The sequence below is a fragment of the Candoia aspera genome, chromosome 4, assembly GCF_035149785.1.
Source record: "Candoia aspera isolate rCanAsp1 chromosome 4, rCanAsp1.hap2, whole genome shotgun sequence".
Classification (NCBI taxonomy): domain Eukaryota; kingdom Metazoa; phylum Chordata; class Lepidosauria; order Squamata; family Boidae; genus Candoia; species Candoia aspera.
Genome location: NC_086156.1, coordinates 30062413 through 30084435, shown reverse-complemented (window position 1 = coordinate 30084435; position 22023 = coordinate 30062413). Strand labels below are relative to the sequence as shown.

Sequence of the window (22023 nt, the reverse complement as noted above, 5' to 3'; positions counted from 1 at the left end):
CTGATACAAAAGCAGATACCCCAAATTTATCCAGTTTATTAAATAATCTGCATGTATGGACACCCTTGCACTAAGTATGCACCAGTTGTTTATGACTTCACCATACAGACTTCAGGTCCCATCCCTCTTGGGCTAATGAAAATAGAGCTTGTCCAAATTCACCCCTCAGTGATGGATGCTCACTTGGTAACTTTGGGCCAGTCATTTTCTCTCTCAGCCCAACCTATCTGATAGAGTCTTGGGGGTGGGGGTGGGGGGAATGGAGCCAGGAATATTGAGAAAGATGGGCTATAAATCAGTCAATCAATTAAATATCAAACCCTATTAAAGCATATGTATAAAGCAGCCCTACTGGGAAAAGGCTCTATAGATTTTTTTTTAAAATAAAAAATTAGTTACCTACCTTCTAGAGTGAAACGTCTCTTTTTAAGCATCAGTTCATCATTGGTTCATTCACTGCATTTGTATCCCAAGAACTAAAGGCAGTGGATATTAGTTACCTTTTCCCTAATCTAAGCATTTATATGGAGTGGCAATTTTTATAACTGATTCCCTTGAAATCTATGTAGTATGATCTTTTGAAGGAAAGTGAGTGCTCCTGTTTGACATTAAAACATTTAGAATAATTTCATGTTTGTGGCACACTCTGAGAATCACTGGACATTATGATGAGAAAACCTCAGCACTGACTTATCTCATGAAAACCTCTATCTGTGTATTTTATACAATCTCAGTAATCCTTATAGCATCAATATAAACCCAAGTATTATCCCTATATTTTAAAATGGGACAAAGTTAGGTTTCCTTAGTATTATTTTGTAGGATCAAGCCTTTTAGAAATTTGGAATCATGTGATTCTAGGTTGCAGCCCAATTCTATGCAGCTTTATTGAGACACCTTGCCACATTCAGTGATGCTTACTCTACAGAGCTTGCATAATACCATGGAAAGTTGCTGTAACCAAGAAAAGCTCTACTGAGAAGATGAAGCAAGGAGAAGTTTATTTGCTAATGAAGGCTGCAATATGATACATTCTCTGAGAAACCTCTGCCCCTGTTCCAAGTGTAGCATGAAATATAGCTGCAAGATTTGGAAATCTTAGGAAATCATTAGCCAATGTCACCTGTTAAGAAACTCCAACACTGGAAACAAGGAAATGAAACTATTACTCCAGAATTTTCAAACCATCAGTGGAATTTTAAAACAGTCCATTTATATCCCATAAAGTAGAGCCTTAAAAGGTAAATTGCAATGTTGTTTTCAAAATCATCCAATTCAGAAAAAGCTTGTCATATGCAGTGGTATGATATGTGATGATCAAATGACACATCTGGGATCCCTTTAGCATCAGCAACTATATATTTAAAACCATGGTGGACTGTTACTGAATTTCTATGGATGTTGTTTTTTATATGTAGGTACTTATAGTAGAAAGCTGCAGTTATCCAAACTTTCCCTCTGTGAATATACAGGCTGAAATAAATGGATACTGTTGGTTGGACTTTAACATTGGATTGAATGTTGATGGAAATGGATTGAGATTCTACTTCATTCCCAACACTGTTGTTTCTGTGTGAAGGTGTTATAAAAGGTCCACAATCAGCATGAATATAATGCTCAGGCTGCCAGTTGTATAACAGACATATAGCCTGACCCTCTAAGAACTGTGTTGTACAGAGCTATGTGATGAACAGGATCATAAAAGCCTTGGAAAGATGAGAAATGCATTTGATAGTGAATATTCCTGATTTGGATGTTCCCAAAGAATACAGATTGCTCCTGTATGTTCAGCAGCCAGGATCATACAACATGCTGAGGCACAGTAACGCTTGCCCAACGGCTGCTGATGCTGTGGAGCTGGTACTGTCAGAAGACTCCTAGAAGATACTATACTTTTCAAGGGACTGAAAGTAGAGAGGAGAAAGACCCTGGGCAACCTATAGGAGCAGCTAGCCCTGGGCAGTATGGATTCATTTCCACTCTCCAGAGAATTCAAAGATGAGCAGAGGAGTAGCAAGCAGTTTGTGGGGTCAGTTGGCATTCATCTTTTTTTATGGGAGGCACAATCAGAACCCTTGGCTCTGATGCTCCTATTTCCTATCACTGCACTCCTTGAAGAACCCTAACCCTAACCCTAACCCTAACCCTAACCCTTGAAGAAGGAGTGCAGGTGGATGAATGAGAAATGGCAAGCAAGTGCTCTCTGGGAGGCATGGTAAGAAGAAACGGTCACACCTAGAAAGATAAGCAAAAGCAGATGCTGTTCCTTGCTCACACCTGGAATATGCTGAATCCTCTCCTTCATGCCGCCCGGAAAGAATAGGTAAAGCCCACTTTGCCCAGTCTCTATCACAAGACTCCCCAAAGAACATGGTAGGTAAATGTTGCCCTTCCAGTCTTCCCTGCATCCAGTTGCACTTTCTGGAATTTATCCTTTAGTCCAGTACACCCACCGGCTGCACTAGCCCTAACGAGAAAATAAAAGAGGAGGCACCAGATGTGACAGGTGTGTTTCCTCTTACCTGCACTCTTGCTCTGCGCAACATAAAGGCAAGGTTTGGGCCTTCATGCCCCGCGCCTTATGAGGGGCGAGTTGGGCGGAGCCCGGCGCTGGAAGGGCCACGGGTGAGGGCAGGCTGGGCCCCCTCCAGGTCTCTCGCCCAGAGCTTATTAAGGTCCTGGAACTGCCCTGCTTCTTGGGGCTGACCCGACGCCTGGCGAGCAAGGCGGAGGCTGCGCTGGGGTCAGAGCGAGGGGAGCTGCGGGTCGTTGGTGGGGTGGCTGCTGGGCTGGCGCTCGCATGTGGTCAGCGCCGCGCCACTAAGCCAGCCCCCGGCTCACGTTACACACTCCTGTATTTATAACTTCGGCGAGGCGCTTCCCCCTCGGAGCATTAGCGCGAACCACCTCTGTTCTGCCGGCGGCGAGCCCCGCGCGGCCGCTTCTTGAAACGTCCGAGCGAAGCCACGGCCGGGACCAGCGCCCGAGCGCAGGAGATCTGGATTATACCCGAGCGGCGCGGCGCGCAGCCTCCGGCCTTAGAGGTGGCTGGGAGGAGAGCGGAGGACCGAGTCGCTCCTCGTCCTCCGGCGGGCGTTCGCTGGCGTTCGCGGGGTGGCCTCTCGGAGCCTTGCCGCATGCCATGGATCACACGCTTTTCGGCTGCCTGCGCAGCCCTCACCATCCCCCGGGCCAGGGCTTGCACCCCTTCTCCCAGTCTGCGCTTGCCCTGCACGGCCGCTCCGATCACATGTCCTACCCGGAGCTCTCCGCGTCCTCCTCCTCTTGCATCATAGCGGGATACCCCAACGAGGAGAGCATGTTCGGCAGCCAGCATCACAGGGGGCACCACCACCACCACCACCACCACCACCAGCAACAGCAGCAGCACCAGCAGTCGTTACAGACGAACTGGCACATCCCGCAGATGGCTTCCCCGCCACCGCCTCCACCGCCTCCATCCGCCTCAGCCAGGCACAGCCTGTGCCTTCAGCCCGACTCGGCTGGACCCCCGGAGCTAGCCAGTAGCCCCCCGGGACTGTGCTCTAACTCATCGAGTTTGGGGAGCGGCACCCCGACAGGGGCGACGTGCGCTCCGGGAGATTACGGCAGGCAAGCGCTGTCCCCGGTGGAAACGGAGAAAAGAATGGGCAAGCGGAAAAGCGACAGCTCAGGTAAAGCCGTCTCTCTTGCGGGTCTTCTGTCCGGGAAAGTGGCTTGGTGTGTGTATGTGTGCGCGCTCGTGCTTGCGTGCGTGCAAAGGAAAAGAAAATTCGGGTTGGGTGAACGGGCAGCTCCGAAACAACTGAGGTCGGGTCTTGGATGTGTTCTGGGAAGCGTTCGGCGCAAGAGCGCTTGATGTCTCGCGTGGTGGTGACAAGACACCAGCTGTAGCACGCGAGGATTTAGACACTATCCCATCACTACGCTACACTAAAATATTATAATTGCCGCTCGATGCTTCGTGCCAGAGACAGGCCACAAGCGTTGGGGACACAAATCGTGAATGCTTCCAGGCGTAGTGACAGGACCCTTGAACCTTAAGGAGTTGCAGAATGCGTGAAATCACAATCTTTCCAAAGAGCACAGTTTGGGGGGCGTCTATATTCACGTGTGTCTCTCTGACACCTGTATCTCCTCTTTCTCTTCAAGATTCTCCCTAACAAAAAGCGAAGGGCTACATGCATGCTTACAAGAAGTACCGTCCCCAGTCAAGGAGTAAATCCAGTTTCTTTTTAGGATGCCCACCTAATGGATTTCTGAAACGTTGCTAGAATTGAGATAAGATCTACTTCTGAGAAGTCTGCAGTTATCATTTTGGTTAGTCTTATTGAATGAAGACCGATTGCACAAATATGCAAACCATTCTACTTTTCAAAGAGAATTGTAGAAGTAGATTCCTGCTCCTGAAAAAGTACATAAAATAATCAAATGCAAGTACATGTGTACAAATATGTGTCTTTGTATATATAATTTTAAACTACATTTAATTAGAGCAGATTCCTTGAATTCAGTGTAACTTAAGTTAGCATATGCCACATTGATTTTATTGTATTTGCTTTATCATCTTTAACTGGAGACTTTTGGCTTATATCTGTACTATTTCAATGCCTGTTTAAATTTGTTTTTGTATTTTAATACAGTATATGAATTTATTCGGAACATAACATATAAATTTATTTAGAAAAGAATTCCAAGTTTTGGTCAAGTAAAAGTCACAGTCTAATTTGAAGTTTAAAAGTACAAAATTGTCCACAATTATACCTGAATTCTTAGGGCTGTTATATTGAAGTTAATTCAGTTGATTTTAGTTCCTTGACAGTTTAATGCAAAATACATAAAGTCCTACTCACTTTGAAATTTGTTGTAATGTGTCTTTTAGTTTAGGAAGAGAAACTGAAGGGCTGTTTAAAATATTATGCAACCAAATATACTTTTCTGTAAAAAATATTTAAATTGGGTAGAAAACTTCAGGCGGTCATGGATGAAGGATGTTACTTTCATTATAATGATGCTAAAGGTAAGAAATAGATGTGTGTACATGGACACACATCATCAAGCACATGCAATGGGATGGTAAATAAAGCTGACTTTAGAAAGAAACCAGAAGGATTTCTACCTATGAATAAAAATAAGAAGGAAAGTTGATTCTTTTATTGCAAATTCTGTTTTTGAAAAAAATAGTTGACTATCTGAATTGTCTACAATTGAGCAATTTAGGATTCTTTAAACAATTTCCTCTGTTAATTGGATCAAGAAATCTAGAATTATCACAATTTTATTATTTTATTATAATTTGTGCCTGGTAATTGACAAAATAAAGAGGCAGGATAAAGATCTGAAACAGATGTAAATTTGGGATTTATTAAACATTTTTAATTATAATTCTCTATGAATTGAATGAAAATAATTATTATTTCTAGAGAAATAATGGTTGGTAGAAGTGTAAGAGTAATAATGTTACATAATGCAGTATGTAAGAAAAGTGCTATATAAGAATTTAACAGAAATGTTTAGAGATATTAAACAGAAATATTAATCTCCTTTAACATTTATTAAAGTTCAGGTGCCTAGATAATTAAAACTGAATTACAGTACCTTGCATTGTGATAGGTTGAATGAAATATTAGAGCACAATTCTATAAACATTGATTGGGAGCTAGTCCTAATTATAGTTTTATGCCCATGCTTACAAAGAAACAATTTAATGTGACTAACTTTCCAATGTAAGTTTATATTATCAACCTTCTTGGCATAAATGGGTATACATCTATCTTTAATCTTTATTATATCAAATGCTGTACTCACTGTATACTTTTGAACAGCATTTTCAGCGTAAATGTAATTATGGATTGCAAATCTCAGGTTTAAGATCAACAGACCCATATATTTTCCATATGTAAATATTTCTGCATATATTATGCAAAATAGATTTTATTTATTCATTCATTTATTTATTGGTTCATATTTCTTAATTTTTTACCTCATTGAGATGATGAATTTGGGAACATAACATTTCCAACAAAGAACAGTTTTTAAATTATTATTACATATCCTATGAAATTTACATACCTGAATATTTTTATGGAGCTGTACCGCTGTTTAACATATTTGCATCTTATCATTTTACATACAAATATTTAACATAAAAGATGTAAAGCCATGTAAGCGACTAATCTGATCAGTGCATTAATAAAAAAAAAATTGAAACTTAAAGAAATCAGGGGAGAGTATCACAAAATTCCTAAGTATTTATTTACAGTTGTTGACTGGAAACAATTAGACAAAATATTTTTATCTAGTATTTCTGATGTACAAATAATCTCTGCTGTTGAATTATTTGTGGAATACTAGCAAGATCAATGGCAGGATGCTTGTGTTTTGCTAAAACATTGGTTGTTATATAGAAACAGATGCTATATAGAAACAGAGGTATCAAGGCAGGAGTGACAACCTCTCCATTGCCCATAGGTAGGCACGTGGCCCCTGGCTGGGCCTTTGATCATTCAAAAAATTTGGTTTGTTCTCCTGTAGGGCCAGCATGGTCCCACAGAGAAATCTAGGCATTTGCCCAGGGTGACATGATGGTTTGTGGGTGGAGCAAGCAATGGAAACAGGCTTCAGGTAAGCATAGCAGACAGCCTCAGTATATATACTAAGGGTGCAGCCTAGGTTACCAGTAGATAGTAGCATCCAGAAACAGACAATTCTCTTTGCTTTCATCTAGTGGTTGTCCAGATCTTTGCAGCTCAGATCTGGTAGCCTGTCTGCTGATACCCTGACCGCTTCTGCTGCCGCTTATCCCTGTGAGCAAGTCTGCTCCATGGAGGACACCCCTATGTATTTAACTGATGACTGACACTGGAAGTGGGCATCCAAGGGTGCTATCTTAGAGCCCAGAGACCTCTAATTATGCCTCTGCATAGAAAAGACACTATGTCAATTTTGCTCTTGTCTTACACTGCTGTTCCGTGGACCATCAGGATTTCCCTGCATATAACAGAATATAATAGAAACCCAGGAAAAGTGTGACCTGTTTCCAAAACAGTCAGCATATGATATCACAACAGGAAATATAGTAATCAAAAGTAGTAGACAATTGCTGGCAATTGTTCCATGTGTTGGCACAAGCTTGTTCTGACCAAATATACCCACTTTCTCTAAGATAATGCAACACAAGAAAAACAAATTACGTTTTTCATTTTGAATGACATATATTGCCTATAATTTCACCTTTTTATTTCAGAAATCCTGTGTACTATTTACAACAGAATCCTCTTATATATCACAAATGAATTGAAATCTGGTAAAATTGGCACCTTTAACTTATGATAGCTACTTTCCCCTCTTCCTCCTTCTCCTATTGTGTACTGGGATTCCAAAATATTCTTTCATGTAATATCTGTCTATCTTCATTATTTTCTTGGGCTGTTAATATGATCACCTTCCTTTCATGTGAAATGATAGTTTATATTTACAAGAGCACACAGGCAATTAACTGTCACAAAGCTCTGATCATGGAGCCCCATCTTAAATGGAAGGCTACAGGGCCTATTAAATTCAGTGGTATTCTGTCAGTGTAATGAAATGATGATTGAAAGGTAAAAAAATAATATTTATTTTGGATTACTTCTTGAAATATTTAATAATCTCTCCGTGGATCACTAACACAAAAAGAACTGGATACATTTTTAGGAATATGTTTTAATTTTTATTCAAAAACTAAGAAAATGAAGCTTTTCTAAAATTCTGAGTCCCATTGTAACATATGTTGGTATCCCAGTCTTAAAGGCCAGAGTCTAATTTAGGGTTAGATGTGCTTAAACCACTTAGATAAATAGCTTATAATGCTGCAATACTTTGTGAGTACAACTGATGTGCAGTTCTCTACACCATAGTGGAGCTGATACAGTATTCTTCTATCACCCCCAATGGGTAGAGATTGTCCAGAAGTAATGTTTGATGGATTATTTTATAAATATTTAGTGTATTTCCCAAGAAATGCTTTTGAAAAAAAATGTACATTCAATTATATACTTATCACGTCTGAGAAAATGATTTGATAAATGTGTGTTAACAGTATGAATTCATTGCTTTTAGTAACTTCTGATTACTCTCCAAAACATTTCAGTAAGAAAAATGACCTGTATATCTTTTCAAAAGGAACACTATAACTGATTCATCAAAGTTCTTAAACCTTTCAGCATGCTGCTAAGTGTAAACAAGCAAGAAGTATTCTTTGTGATTTTCTTCTGGACAGAGTTAATTTGTTAACGATACTTGGTTTTATTATCAAAATACCTGATGCCTATTGGGACTCCGGGTTTCTGTTTCTTAAAAAGCAGCTCTCCATGCCTCATGGTGAATTGCTTTCGAACTCAGAGTTCTTTTAAAATGAACTTTTGTTACGACGTGGGAAATGCTCCACTATTAAAAGAAAGAAACATTTTCATAGGCAACATGGTTGGTCATTCAAGTTCAGCATTTGGTTCCTGGTTAATATTTGGGCTATATACCCTAATATTTTTTTATTCCTTGTCTTTGAATGGTAGACGGTAGTACCATATAACAAGCTGTTTCTGTAAGTCTCTCCAAATTAAAAAGCAGTTTTCCATGTGGCCCTGGGTGTTGCCTTACCAAATACAGAGCTCAAAGCTTCCTGTTCATACAGTCCATAGATTGTGTGTGTGTGTGAGAGAGAGAGAGAGAGGGAGGGAGAGGGAGAGGGAGAGAGAGAGAGAATTTTGGAATCAAAACTGCTATGACAACAATGTACTTGAATAAGGCTTGACTGGGGCAAAATTTAATTTTATATTAATCAATTTAAAATAAAGATGACTTCAGATTTATTTTAAAGAATCAGACCAGATAAAAGTGGGTCCCTTCTGCAGACAGCTGATTTTAAGTTTAATGAAAAAGGAAATAAATATTAATTTTTAATGTACTGTACTTATTGAAAAGAATACTAGGTCTATCCCCCCCGCAAATAATTTAGCTTTAAAATAGGAAATTTTATCTTAAGAATCACTGAAATTTATCTCAATTGCCATGAGTTGGACCAGGTGTGTTTTATTATTTTTTACTTCAGTTTATAACCAGCTTCTCCCACTTATAGAGAATGCAAGGCAGTAAAAACAAGCTGTTGTTTTTCTATTGTAATTATTAATTCCCAGTGAAAAAGCTAAAATTATTATAAATATATTTCAAAAGGCCTGGCTGAAGGGAAAATTCTTGACTTAAGTTGAAATAGTCAGGGCCAAGCGCAACCTCTAAGTTGCATAACTGGGATTGATGCAGGAATAGATTCTTTTAAGGGGCAATGTGTTTTCACATTCTAAGCAAGACATTATATTTATAGCGTCTTTTCTTTTCTTTTTTCTTTTCTTTTTTCTCTTATTGTGCCCTCAAGTCAGTGTAGACTCTTGGTGATTGCCTAGAGAAGTCCCTGAAGTTTTCTTGGCAAGATTTTGGAAGTGGTTTACCATTGCCTGCTTCCCAGGGCTGAGAGAGAGGGACTGGGCCAAGGTCACCAAGCTGGCTTTGTACCTAAGGCAGGACTGGAACTCATGGTCTCCTTGGTTCTATCCTTAACCGCTACACCAAACTGGCTCTCAGTTTCTAATGGTATACAATGACAAGTAAGACAATTTACTAGATTATTTCACTAGAAAGCAGCAGTTAACAGCAGTTAGTCTGTCTTCAAAAATCTAGGGAGGGTCAGACCAGATAAGTATTTGGACTACAGACCACCAGTTGAGAAGTTGAGAAGACATCCTGAAAGATGGCAATGGCAGAATACCTTCTGTATTGTTACCAAGAAAACAATATGTGTTCATGTATACACCAGTTCATAGTATCTAATGTGTGTTGGAATCCAAACAATAATTTTATATATGCATCAGAATGATCTTAGGCATATATTAATACAGGAGAGAGCAACCATCTGTTGATTTGGGAGTAATGCTGGCAACCAGGGTGGCACATGCATACTGATTCCCCTCCATCCCACTGACCTTCCTTTGCAGCAACTGAAAATAGGTTCATTGGAAGAAAAGGAAATCAATAGGGTACCTCTCCATAAACTATTTTGCTTGCAGATTGCTACTTTACCTTTATGGATGCTGTAAATTTTAAGCAGGGTTGGTGGGAAGGGAAATTTTCCTTATTCTCTGCTGCCAATGCAAAGAGACAGATAAGGCCACAAATTGCCTGTTCTGGAGCATGATTGGGGGTTTTTTGCGTTTGTTTTTAACTTTGTGGCAATTAGCATGCTCAGCTCATGCCAGCGCAATGGTAGGAAGTCTAGGAAGCTACCAATCAAACATTTCAGTGATGTATGGATGAAAATTCCAGTACTTCTGGAAATATTCACAAATAGGAAACTGTCCTAAGGAAACTCACCAGCATGACTGAAATTTGTCCGTATATCAGAGATGTGATCTTATTTTTTAAATATGAGGGATGTGCTTGGAGACGAGAGAGGCATAAAGAAATATGGAAAATACATATTCATTTTGCAGTTTTGCAGCCAAGTGTAAGTTTGAAAAACAAGATCATTTAGGTGAAATTATTTATTTATTTATATTTATTTATATATCAACTTTATTCACTGCCCATCTCACTCAGAAAGCGACTCTGGGCGGTTATTCCATTTGTTATACATGTGGAGTAAGTTAGGCGGTAATTCTGGTTTTTTATACATGTGGAGTAAGGTAGGCATAATCTTAACGATCAGCTAAATATGTGCTTTAGGCTTAAAAACTGCACAGAAGACAGGCACTTAAATGAACTGCAAGAATAACTATGGAGATATTTTGTAGTGCATGTTTTATTTACCTATTTCATGTCAGGACATCAAAACCTAGGATAGCAAAACTGATTACTCTGATTTCTCACTTCTTAAATATTATACTTTGTTCATTCTATTAGTTTAATATACTTTGTTTAAAATGGTTTGCATTAAAAATTCATATGTACTTTTGTGCAGATTTCTACTTTCATACATTTTTCTTAATATTCTTCACAGCCTGAAGAACACATTTTTGCAAGCATTTCCCTTTATATGATACATTTTTGTACATTAGCTAAAATTGCATTTTGGTACAGAAGTTCCTCTAAAATATGACTTGTTTGAATTTTGCATACATTCAAATACCATGACGGAATTCATACAGATAGAAGAGATATCTATATATTGGCAAAATGAGTTACAGTATTTGAAGAAGTACTAATTATCAGACTAATTACATTTCAGTTCATGAATTAAATAAAAACATTTGATAATTTTGCATTAAAATATGAACTATTTTCTCCTAAATGTGGCATTAATCATGGAGGGACAGTCATACCAAGATATTTTTGTATACTCAGAAATATAATGTTTTGTGTATTCTCAGTAATAATATAGTAGACTGTGAACTGGGCTACAGAAGAGTAGAAAAATATTAAATAGAAAAGCAGCAGTCGGGTACTCAGACTATGAATTAGTTTAAGTAAATATTCTCTTACATTTTGATCTCTCTTACTGCTTATGCTTATTTTTCATAGAGGTCATTAATACAGTAATAAACAAGTTGAATTAAAAAAAAACTTTTCATAAGAATAAGCATAAGGAAAATTGCTCTACTGAACTATTATTTAGAAAGCCATGCTGAAAACCATGTAAGCATTTTTTTTTTAAAGTTTTGCTAGTAAGAACATATTTCTGGGCCGTAAGAACTGTGTCCATCTGTTCATATGCACACATTTTACACCATTTTTTTTATTGTCAGGTAAAGGTAAAGGTTTCCCTTGACGTAAAGTCCAGTCGTGTCCGACTCTAGGGGGCGGTGCTCATCTCCGTTTCTAAGCCTTGGAGCTGGCGTTGTCCATAGGACACTTCCGGGTCATGTGGCCAGCATGACGACACGGAACACCGTTACCTTCCCACCGAAGCGGTACCTATTGATCTACTCACATTTGCATGTTTTCGAACTGCTAGGTGAGCAGGAGCTGGGATTAGCAACGGGAGCTCACCCCGTCATGCGGATTTGAACCGCCGACCTTCCGATCGGCAGCTCAGCGGTTTAACCCGCAGCGCTTTAGTATTTATTTTATTGTTAATTTTAATTAGAATTTTTATCTTTTTTGTTGTTTTTAAATTATTAGTCACCTTGAATGCTCATCAGAACAGTGAGGTGAGGAATAAATCTAATAAATCTAATAAATAAATAAATAAATATTTAAACACTGTTGCTGGCTGTCTCCACAGATGGTTGTCTCCACAACTTCATTTTGGTGTCTTCCCACTTAGAAATACAGTAGCTTCCAAAGCAGCTATGTGAGCTTTGCGAAAGATAAGAATTTTACCAGTTTTTTAAAAAGTGCTTCATGCATGCTCCTCTATGTTGCAAAGCACTGTTTTCAAAGGCTGGGCATAGCCCTACTCTATTTGTTTCTCATGGGAATATGTGCATCTTTCGTTTCTGTGGAATTTCTGCTTATTCAGCCATGTGCTATTTGGTCATTCTAGTATTTGGTTTATATTCTGTGGAGTGTCTGACAAAATGGAGGACACTAATAAAATGTATATTTGAATGGGCCACTAATCTAGATGTTTCACTAAATGCAGATCCTTTTTTTTGTTGTTGTTGCTTTGACTGGTTTATGCAAGCCTTACCTAACTTGGTATCCTCCAAGAGAATCTACCAGATCCTGGAATTTCCAACCAGCATGTTTAAAAACCTCCGAAGATGATTAATTGATATCCAGTGGTTATGATTTTGGCTGTGGAAATATCAGTAGCACAAAAATTAAGAAAAATTACTGAAATATATGTGTGTGTGTATATATATATGTACGTATGTATGTATGCATGTATGTATACACACACATATAGACACACACAGAAATGAATGTATGTGTCTAGTATGTGTGTGTGTCTGTGTGCGTGTCTATATGTGTTTAACGTAATGATCTTGAAAGTACTGAGTGTTAAAACATGGAAGTGGAAAATTCTGTTCATGTTCTGCCCTTGCCTTTTGTTAGATGCTAGAAAGTAGGAGACATGACGATTCCAAACACCAAATTAAATGTGAATCTTCCTAATCCATATTTAAATCTTCCTAATCCAAAATGCCTATACTAATAGAACTGAAACATTATGTTCAGTGATACACTAAAACGGCTGTTTTAGAAACAGATTGTTTTATCTGGAATAGGAACAGTGGTGTGCTGGAGCTGGCTTGCAAGAGCCAATTGTTACATTTTCTGGAATTTAATGACCCAGTTGACAGCAAAGCTGAGCTTCGAGGGCTTCTGTGCCTATCAGCTGTTCTGTGGCTAGCGGTGTGGTATGGTGCCAGCAATGGAGCCAGCAGAACTGGTTCTTAAACATTTAGCAGTACATCACTGAATATGAATATTAATGTTATCTAGAACATTAAACAAACAAATAACCTACTGGTTCTTAATGGGACTAGGAGCTAATTCTGTCTGTTGCTGTTCCAGTAATGCTTGTGGATTGATGCCGTCGGGCTATTGCTATTATCTGGACATAGACAATAGCAGGTTTCCCCAACCTGATGCTCTCTAGATATGGAGGATATAGATTTAAGAATGACATTGTCCCTAAATTGTAAACCACCATGGCTAATAATTGATCTTGATTCTGCTTGTTTTTTTTTTCCTGTGCTGCTGTTTTTTGTGAGATGTGAGTACAGATGGCATATTGTACAAATATGATCCTGGCCATTGTCCAAACAGTGTTACAGGAATCCAGAATCTTTCCTACAAATGGTTGGGCTCAAGGACATTTTTAAAAAATATATAAATCAAATAAAAATGTCAGTACAACTAAAGTTTTACTACAACAGTAGATGATGGCAGAACTACAATTTCTGAATTTTTAATGGTAGATTTAGCAACAAAACGGGTTTATCTAAACTCTTATATATTCAGATATTACAGTGTGTGGATCTTCATTATGTATTTTCCTTTAATGATTTAGTACCATACAACATAAACAGTAAACTTTGAATGCCCAATATTAAATTCGTCTTATATAAATATAAAAGAGAAAGAAAAGTTGTCCATATGAATTAAATTCCCCCTCACTTTTTCTATTAAAAATGCCCTGTGTACGGAAGAATACTGAAAACTTTGAAACTATAGAAATAATGTGATACAATTTAAATAGCAAGATTAATCAATGAATTATGATTAGATATTTCATTGGGCAATGAAATGTTTGGCTTTGTAGTTAAAAAGTTTTTTCTTCAATACTTGAGTAGCCTTTGAAGTTAATTTTATTTTAAGGCCTTTTGTATTTTCTGGAAAAAATTATCATAAGGCTATTTTTTGAACAAGTAAGGCTGTAATCTTGAATGCAGGATACTGAATATGTACATTTTTAAAATAAATATATAAAAAACAATCTTCTAGATTCATTTATAGAAGAGATTATCATTCATGGCCAGTGCCTCTTTACAAGTATTCTATTAGCATAAATTTAAAACTAATATATTTGCTAGGACATTGCAATCTTACAATAAATATAAATCAGGAAATGCTGTAACTGAATAAATAAGCATTTTTCTTTAAAAATTAAAGATGTTCTCAGTAACACATTTATCTGGAAGTAAGTTCTGTCGATACCAGAGAATTTCCCTTTTCAGTGGGGAATTTTGTATTATTAGAAGATCAGAATTTCAGTTGCTGTTCTGGAGAAACCTGAAGATAATAACTGATGTAGTGCTAGTATTTTAAATAAAATGCCTTCTTTGCACTCAGTAATCTCTCATTATGTTGTTATTTTAAAAAATTTGTAACATATATCTAACGGATATTATTTTTACATAGATTAAAATGTAATTTTGGAAGTAAGTGGTGCATTATTTCATGTCCAACTCTTAAGTCCAGTGAAAACTTTAGTTCTATTCATATTTGCACATATTCATTTATATTTTTAAGCAGCTGTACCAGAAAAAGTTTGAGAAACCCTGGACTAAGGGACACAGTTGGTCTTTGAGTGATATTCCAAAGAAGCTAGGACAACAGTTAAGTTTATTATTAAAATAATATTTATTAATCTAATCAGCCCCACCTTTTAATTTCCTTGCCATTGATGCCTTCTACTTACCTGTCTCTCTCCAGATGATTGCAATTCCCAGAATACCACCCTGTATAGCCAGTCTGGGAATTCTTTGGATTGTATATCTAACATACCTGGAAAGTGCCAGCCCTTGTCAGCTTAGGTTACAGTAATATGTTCCATCTGAGCCTGTCTTCCAGTATACTGGAATATATTGGAATTCCAACTCCAATTTAACTTCAATAGTTAAAAAAGATGTAACCCAATTTAACACAATTTGTAGATTGTATGGCAGCAGTTTCAACCTCTTCCATTTCATGGGACACATCTCATAGGTGGGACTTCTGGGTTGCAAAACTGGAAGTCCCGTGACGTCACAAGTTGCTGGGACTTGGGAGGAGAAATGGAGGGGGTCCACCCCTGGTGATGTCACAGAGGCAGGATTGTGGCTGCACAGCTGTGCAGCACCTGTCATTTACTTTGGCCTGCTGATGCAACACACTTGTGGATCTTTCGTGGCACACAAATGTACCACAGCACAGCAATTGGAAACCACTGTTGTATAGATTAGGATCCCAGAGTTGAAAGAGTCCATTTAGGCCACTGAATTCATGCCATTGCTCAAGGCAGGAATCAATACCAACGCATCCCTGACAGATGACAGGTTAGGCTCTTCTAATCTTGTCGGTATTGACTATCAACTTCTTCCTGAATTCCATTCATTCTGTGGTATTCAGAATTTACAACTGCCTCCCTGCAAATGATTTATCTTCCTCATATCTGTTTGCTTTTTAGAAAGCTGTGAAAACCTTCCTGAAAACCCTTTCACTGGAGCTGATTTTAGAGTTATTTCATTGTAATTACAGTCTATCAACCTTTTATTATTTGTAATGGAATACATACAGTAAGTACATAGTTTGGCCACTAGGGCCGTTAAGGAAGTAAACAGTTATTAAGCAGACATCTTGCAAATCATTCTGCAGAGTCATCCCTCCTCACTCTTATATTTTCATAGCTTTTAAATAAAGCACTGTATTTTGTGTTGGTAGTACAAAAACATAAGCCACAGAATTCAACTTGACAGTATATAAACCTATTTAAGATTCAGCTTGTTTTCCTTTGACACAGATAGCTTTGCATTAAGCCCAACAGTAAGTTTTAATAACATAACCTGTATATTGTGAAAAGTATGAATGATTCTGTTTTCTGAGAGCCAGTGCAGCAACCCAAAGTCTCCCCTCTTCATTACAACAGAGGAGAAATCTATGCTGTCAGGCTCCCCCAACCATGACTTGGTAGTAAATTATGGATCTCCTGACACCTCATGATTTAACTTGACACCTTGGCCAGACTTGGCAGAAGGCTCCCAGATCCTGTTTGGCTAGATTAGAAGCTTTATGCTAGACAAAGAATGAAGCCATGTATTATACACCCACACTTTCCTACCCACCCCACACATACAACAGGTGATTGACACTGCCAGTCAGAAGATGTAAATGACTTTTTTAGCCTTCCAGTTTAAATCTAGGGCTTCTTCCTCCTGTCTTCCTGAATATGGTATGGCATTTGATGGCCTTGAAGCCAAGCTGATAACAACCATCTCTGGCCTGGGAATCTCTGCTTCTCATTTCAGCTGTTAGATATACTATATCTTAGAGTGTCTTAGTGTGGCTATATGATTGAAGAATCTCTACTGTGTATCTACAGCAGAAATTAATGGTTAATTTTTATAAATTCTGTATTCAGAAAGAAGATTATAAACAGTATCAGATTGTATACCATTCATGTATTGAATTATCGAACATTTAAATTATATTATGGAGAGATCTATGGGTATACAAATGTCACTTGTTAAAATGAAAAGATAAATATTTCTGAACTTAAGAGTGGGAATTCTTACATGCAGACATTTCTGTATGGGTCTTTAACTTTATTTGGTTTTTCTACCCATAAAATATGCCATTTGAAGCCCATTGAAAATGACATGAAATAGTAACATCTGGAACATATGGCTATATATTTTAATAAAGCAACAACTAACAATAGTCTTTTTATAGTCTTTCTTGCTCAAGAAGTTAACTCCCTTTGTATTTCATTGCTTCACTGCTGAATGACTGGTAAATCTCTTCATTAAATTCTATCAGTTCACAGTTTGGGAATCTTTTTTAAAAAGGGCAAGCTTGAATGAGCTATAGGAAGGCCTATCTATTCTTGAATTAAAATAATTAAATAATAAATAATTAAAATAGTAGGACTGATCACTATCCTGCATTCAGTTATGCTGCTTTAATCCTGTTACATTAAATGGCATCCTTCCAAATTTATTAATTTTCATATATTATAAAGACAACTTTTTATCAACATTATAAGAATCTTCTCAGAAAGGAGAAGGAAGGTGAAGAACGCATTTTCTGGCAACTCTCCATCATAAAAACTAGCTTGAAATTAATAACTGCTGAGAGTGCTGTCTCATTATTTAGAAAATTATAATAATTATAAAGGGTTAAAACAGTGACAGAAGAGCTTCCATGCTTACTTTTAGAACAGGCTCAGGAAAAAAAATTGAGAGAGAGAGACAGACAGACAAACAGACAGACCCCTGTACTTCCAAGCTTCACTGCACTTTTAAGGGCCTAGGTATATCCTGATTCTTTTCTCCCATCCTCCATCCCATGAAATTCTCTCGGTGAGGCTTTTGACCCATAATTCTCATCACAGTTCTTTCTTCCTGTGCTTGCATTCATTCTGTTAAAAAAAAAAAAGATGACCTTAACTCCTGGTAAGGGCATTAACACATCTCCATGTAGTGTTCCTGAAAACAATACAGAACTGATTTGTTCTTGCCCTCTTCTACAATGTTTTTCAGCTTCCGTCACCTCCCCAGTCAGCTTCCCAACTCTACAGCCCTGATGGTCTCCCTTCCAAACACGAGTTTAGTTTTGGAGTCCTGCAAGATTGGCTAGGTGCTGTCACCTGCTGAGAGGCATATAATAAAACAAAGTAGAAACAAGCCTGTTTAATTTTCTGAAGAATCCAGTGGAAATTAATTGAGCTGTTTCCTATATTTAAGTGCTCCATGAAATCCTATCATTTTTATTAAAAAAAAGATCTTGTTTGAAGTGGCCTACCTTCAAGTGTCCCTTCAATTATGTTGGTCTGTAAACTCCATTCAGGTCAACTGGATTTAAGCAATGCAGGCTTGCATGTGTTTATGTGCCATAGATTTCAGTGGAATGCATGTGGCCTATTTGTTTAGGTTCAGAGTATTAGTAGAGTCTCAAACCTAAAAATTGTAGCTGAATTGAGCATATAAATTAGACATTGGCTGGTCTACTGCTAATCCCCAAGGAGTCCCCCTCCCCCTCCCATTTCAGAAACCCACCACACAATTTGGCGGAAAATAAAGGCTCAGCTCCAAAGGCTTCTGTTTTGGGAATGAAATGAAGGGAGAAGTAAGTGTCATGATTGAGATGCATGTGCACAGTTCTTTTGGAGGTATTTTTACAGCTTTTTGTCTAAGCTACACCTGGTCCAGCCATGTATAAATCACTTGATTTTTATGAATGCTAAATTAATCTTACTTATAAAAAGCCAAACTTCAGGGCACTTTTGTGAAGCAAAATAATAATCTTATGAGGATCAGCCTAAGATAGTAAATCATGACATTATCCAAAGACAATAAAAGGATTTCACAGATGTTTAAGATCTGCAGAAACCTTGTCCATATGAGAAGGACCAAGTTAAAAAAAAACAAAAACCCTAAACATTAACCTATTCAAACCAGACATATTTTGGGTGATGGCAGGGTAGTGGATTAATTATTTATTCATTTACTTATCTTATCCACCATCTTATCACTTGCCTGTTACCTTAACTTGACATTTAAACAACTACCAGTTTCTGCTTTACGCATTTCCTCTTTTGACGAATGCATGTATTTCTTTTATTATTATTATTTTTAGTTTTAATAAGCACTTTATTCAATTTCAATATTCATAGTTGAAATACAATATAAAAAATATAGAGAAACAAGGAAAGATAGCTAACAAATGAAGAAGAGATTCACTATAAAAGTGAAGAAACAAAAGATTATTTCTGATTTCTCCAGTACAGATATAAATACAATTTGAGATATAATCTCTTACCTGTAATTAAACCATATTCTGATAAATTGTCAAAAATATACAATGGTGTAACAAATGTCTGCTGGAAACATTTACAGGAGGAAGGAACTTTTTATCATCTTTGGTGGACCTGTGAGAAGGCCAAAAAGTTTTGGGACCAAATACGTAATATTATACAAAAGATTCTCAAAGTGACGAATGCATGTATTTCTAAAATACCACAGCTCCACAGACTGTGCTGCTCCTTATTCGTTGCTGTTCCTTAGCAGACTTTTCAGTGGCCTCGCAGTTACGGGTTGATTTTCAGTCTATCCAGACTCCTATTTTCTTATCCCACCATTTGCCAAGTGAGACAGACTTAGGCTTTTTATATCAGTCTGTGCGCCTCTGAAATACTTACTTCGGAACACTTGTAACTGCACCAATGTATGTATTAAATTTTCTGTTGGATATTAGGCAAGAAATAGTAAATGTCTAGCAAAATCTGAAAGAGCATGCTGTGAAATAATTGTTCTTATGATATTGTTTGCATTCATCTCTTTATATTAAAATATTGAGAAGTTTGAGTGTCCAAAAAAAAAAAAAAAGGAGCAGTGGAATTTAAGTACATTACTTAAATATTTAGATCCTAATGAATGGAAAGGATCTCTGCCAGGATTACAAGCAGTTATATCTTTGCTTAATTCTTTATCTTCTAGAAACCATGTGAGCTGAAACAATACCACTTAAATTCAATATTTATGTCAGCTTAACTCCTACTCTGCAATGGAAGCAGCTCCTGAGGTTTGTCAATGGGGTCTCTAGGCTAATGCTTTTAGCCTGACCCACTAAACTGATTCAGCACAATTGTTAGCTTCTAGCTGCTATTATGGCTGCCCACAGTCATAGCACTGCAGCCTGGCTCCTAAGATTTAGTTGAGCTGCTCCAGTGTTGCTGCAATGAAATGAAACAGAAGCTTTTGAATTTAAAATAAATGACTCTACAATTCTTTACTGAGCTGAGTAAACAGGATTATTTACCCAAATAATAAAACAGAAACTAGTTGAATCACAAAAACCACTGTCTCAAAATCCAAATGAAATTCAAGATCCCACCCTCAGAAGCTGACATCTTTCAATATCTCTGGCACTTGCACATTTTTTTCTGCTGTTTGAGCTGGTCCTAATAAGAATTTTGGAAGTCCAGTGCTCTGATTATTAGCATAACTAGCACCCTTCATGTTCCAACTTGAAAGGGAGGGGGTTGCCACCCTGCTGTTCAAAGACACTTAGATTGCTCATTCTTATTCTTGCCTGGTTAGTCTTCAGTGAATCACAAATGTGATCATGAAGAATCATCTCTGAACAAATCTGCCATGCTAAAAATGGGAGCTTGTGTTATACCAGCATCCTGTCTCAAATACATGTATTTGATTCTTAGCAGTCAGAGAAAAGACAGCCAGTTTGGTGTAGTGATTAAAGGCACCAGGCAAATATTGGCTCATTCTTCAAAAACAGGAAAAAGGAAAACCTACAGACCAGGGAGAGAGTCAATTTGGTTTAGTGCTTTAGGCACTGGGCCAGGAGTGGGAAAACCTGAGGTCTAGTCCTGCCTTAGACACAAAGCCAGCTGGGTGACCTTGGGCCAGTCACTCACTTTCAGCCTAGGAAGCAGGCAATGGCAAACCACTTCCTAAAAGGTTGGCAAGAAAACTGCAGGGACTAGTCCAGGCAGTTGCCAGGAGTCAACGCTGACTTAAAGGCACAAGAAAAAGTCAGGGAGAAATATATATATTTGAATGTTATGTCTAGCATGGACTTCTATGTGTGTAAGGTGCTGGTATTAGTTAGTTAATTCTGTCTATCGATGTGATGCAAGTCTATTTTTGGTACTCTGATGAAAGTAACATATATTTTCCAAGTGACCAGTTTCACAGATGTTTGGCTGAGACATCAGATTTTAAAGCAAAATTAATCTGGATCAAAGATTATTTCCTGATTGGATTTCACTGCCTGCTGCAATCAAATCTTTCATCTATAATGGAAAATCAGCACTTGGCCAAACTTGCTGATGCTACTATGATTCCTTTGGCTTTTTCCAGTTATATAGCTATTAGAATAGTCATGCTGTTCTCTGCTTATTGGCAAGCTGTTCTGTACTTGTTCTGTAAAGCTCAGATTTTCTTCACTCTGTCCTTTATAGTCATAGAACATGCTGTCCCCTTTTAATAAACCTTTGAAACCTTTGATGTTTCAAAACTGCTGTGACTGCTCTGTGTTTTGATTTTTGTAGTCTAAATTTGATCAGCTACAGTGTTCAATTTATCTATGAAGTCTCATATCATTGCTCCTTGTAACATCCTCCATTACAATTCAGTAAGCAGTAGGAATTGCTGATACAATTTAATAGACTGTAGCTAAGCACTCTTCTTGCATCTGTGGATTTTCAGAGCACCTAGGATGTTTCAGCTCCTGAAATGATCACAGAGTTGCTTGTTGTCAGCTTTTGGCTAAACCATGATGAACTAATGTAATAGTCAGTGATATTTGAAAAAGAACAGAATATAAAAGGACAACCTTGAAAACTGATTTTCAGCATTTGGCATGTTATGTTGCTATAAAATTCTGAATGCCAAGAATGAGAATGATTGGATTAGTAATGCAGGCCCTCATCTTTTATTATGAATTTCTTAGCCACTGCTTAGAATCTAGCCCATCCAGCATGACTGTTTGTGTGTGAGATGTTCACATAACTAATAAATCTGTCATCACTGACTGGCCTCAATTTCCTTTGAAATAAACAAATCACTATTGGTCTCTTTGAAGCAGCCAATTGCCAGGAAATCCGGA

General features: G+C 37.7%; 1 protein-coding gene across 1 annotated transcript in view; it reads left to right on the top strand.

Moving 5' to 3' along the window:
• Positions 1 to 2912: 2912 nt before the first annotated feature.
• MEOX2 (mesenchyme homeobox 2) overlaps positions 2913 to 22023 on the top strand; it is a 78077-nt gene continuing 58966 nt past the window's right edge. The window contains exon 1 of the mRNA XM_063303720.1: positions 2913 to 3674. Within this exon, the coding sequence (XP_063159790.1) occupies positions 3143 to 3674 (532 nt within the window). The 5' untranslated portion in view covers positions 2913 to 3142. The remainder of the gene's footprint in view (positions 3675 to 22023) is intronic.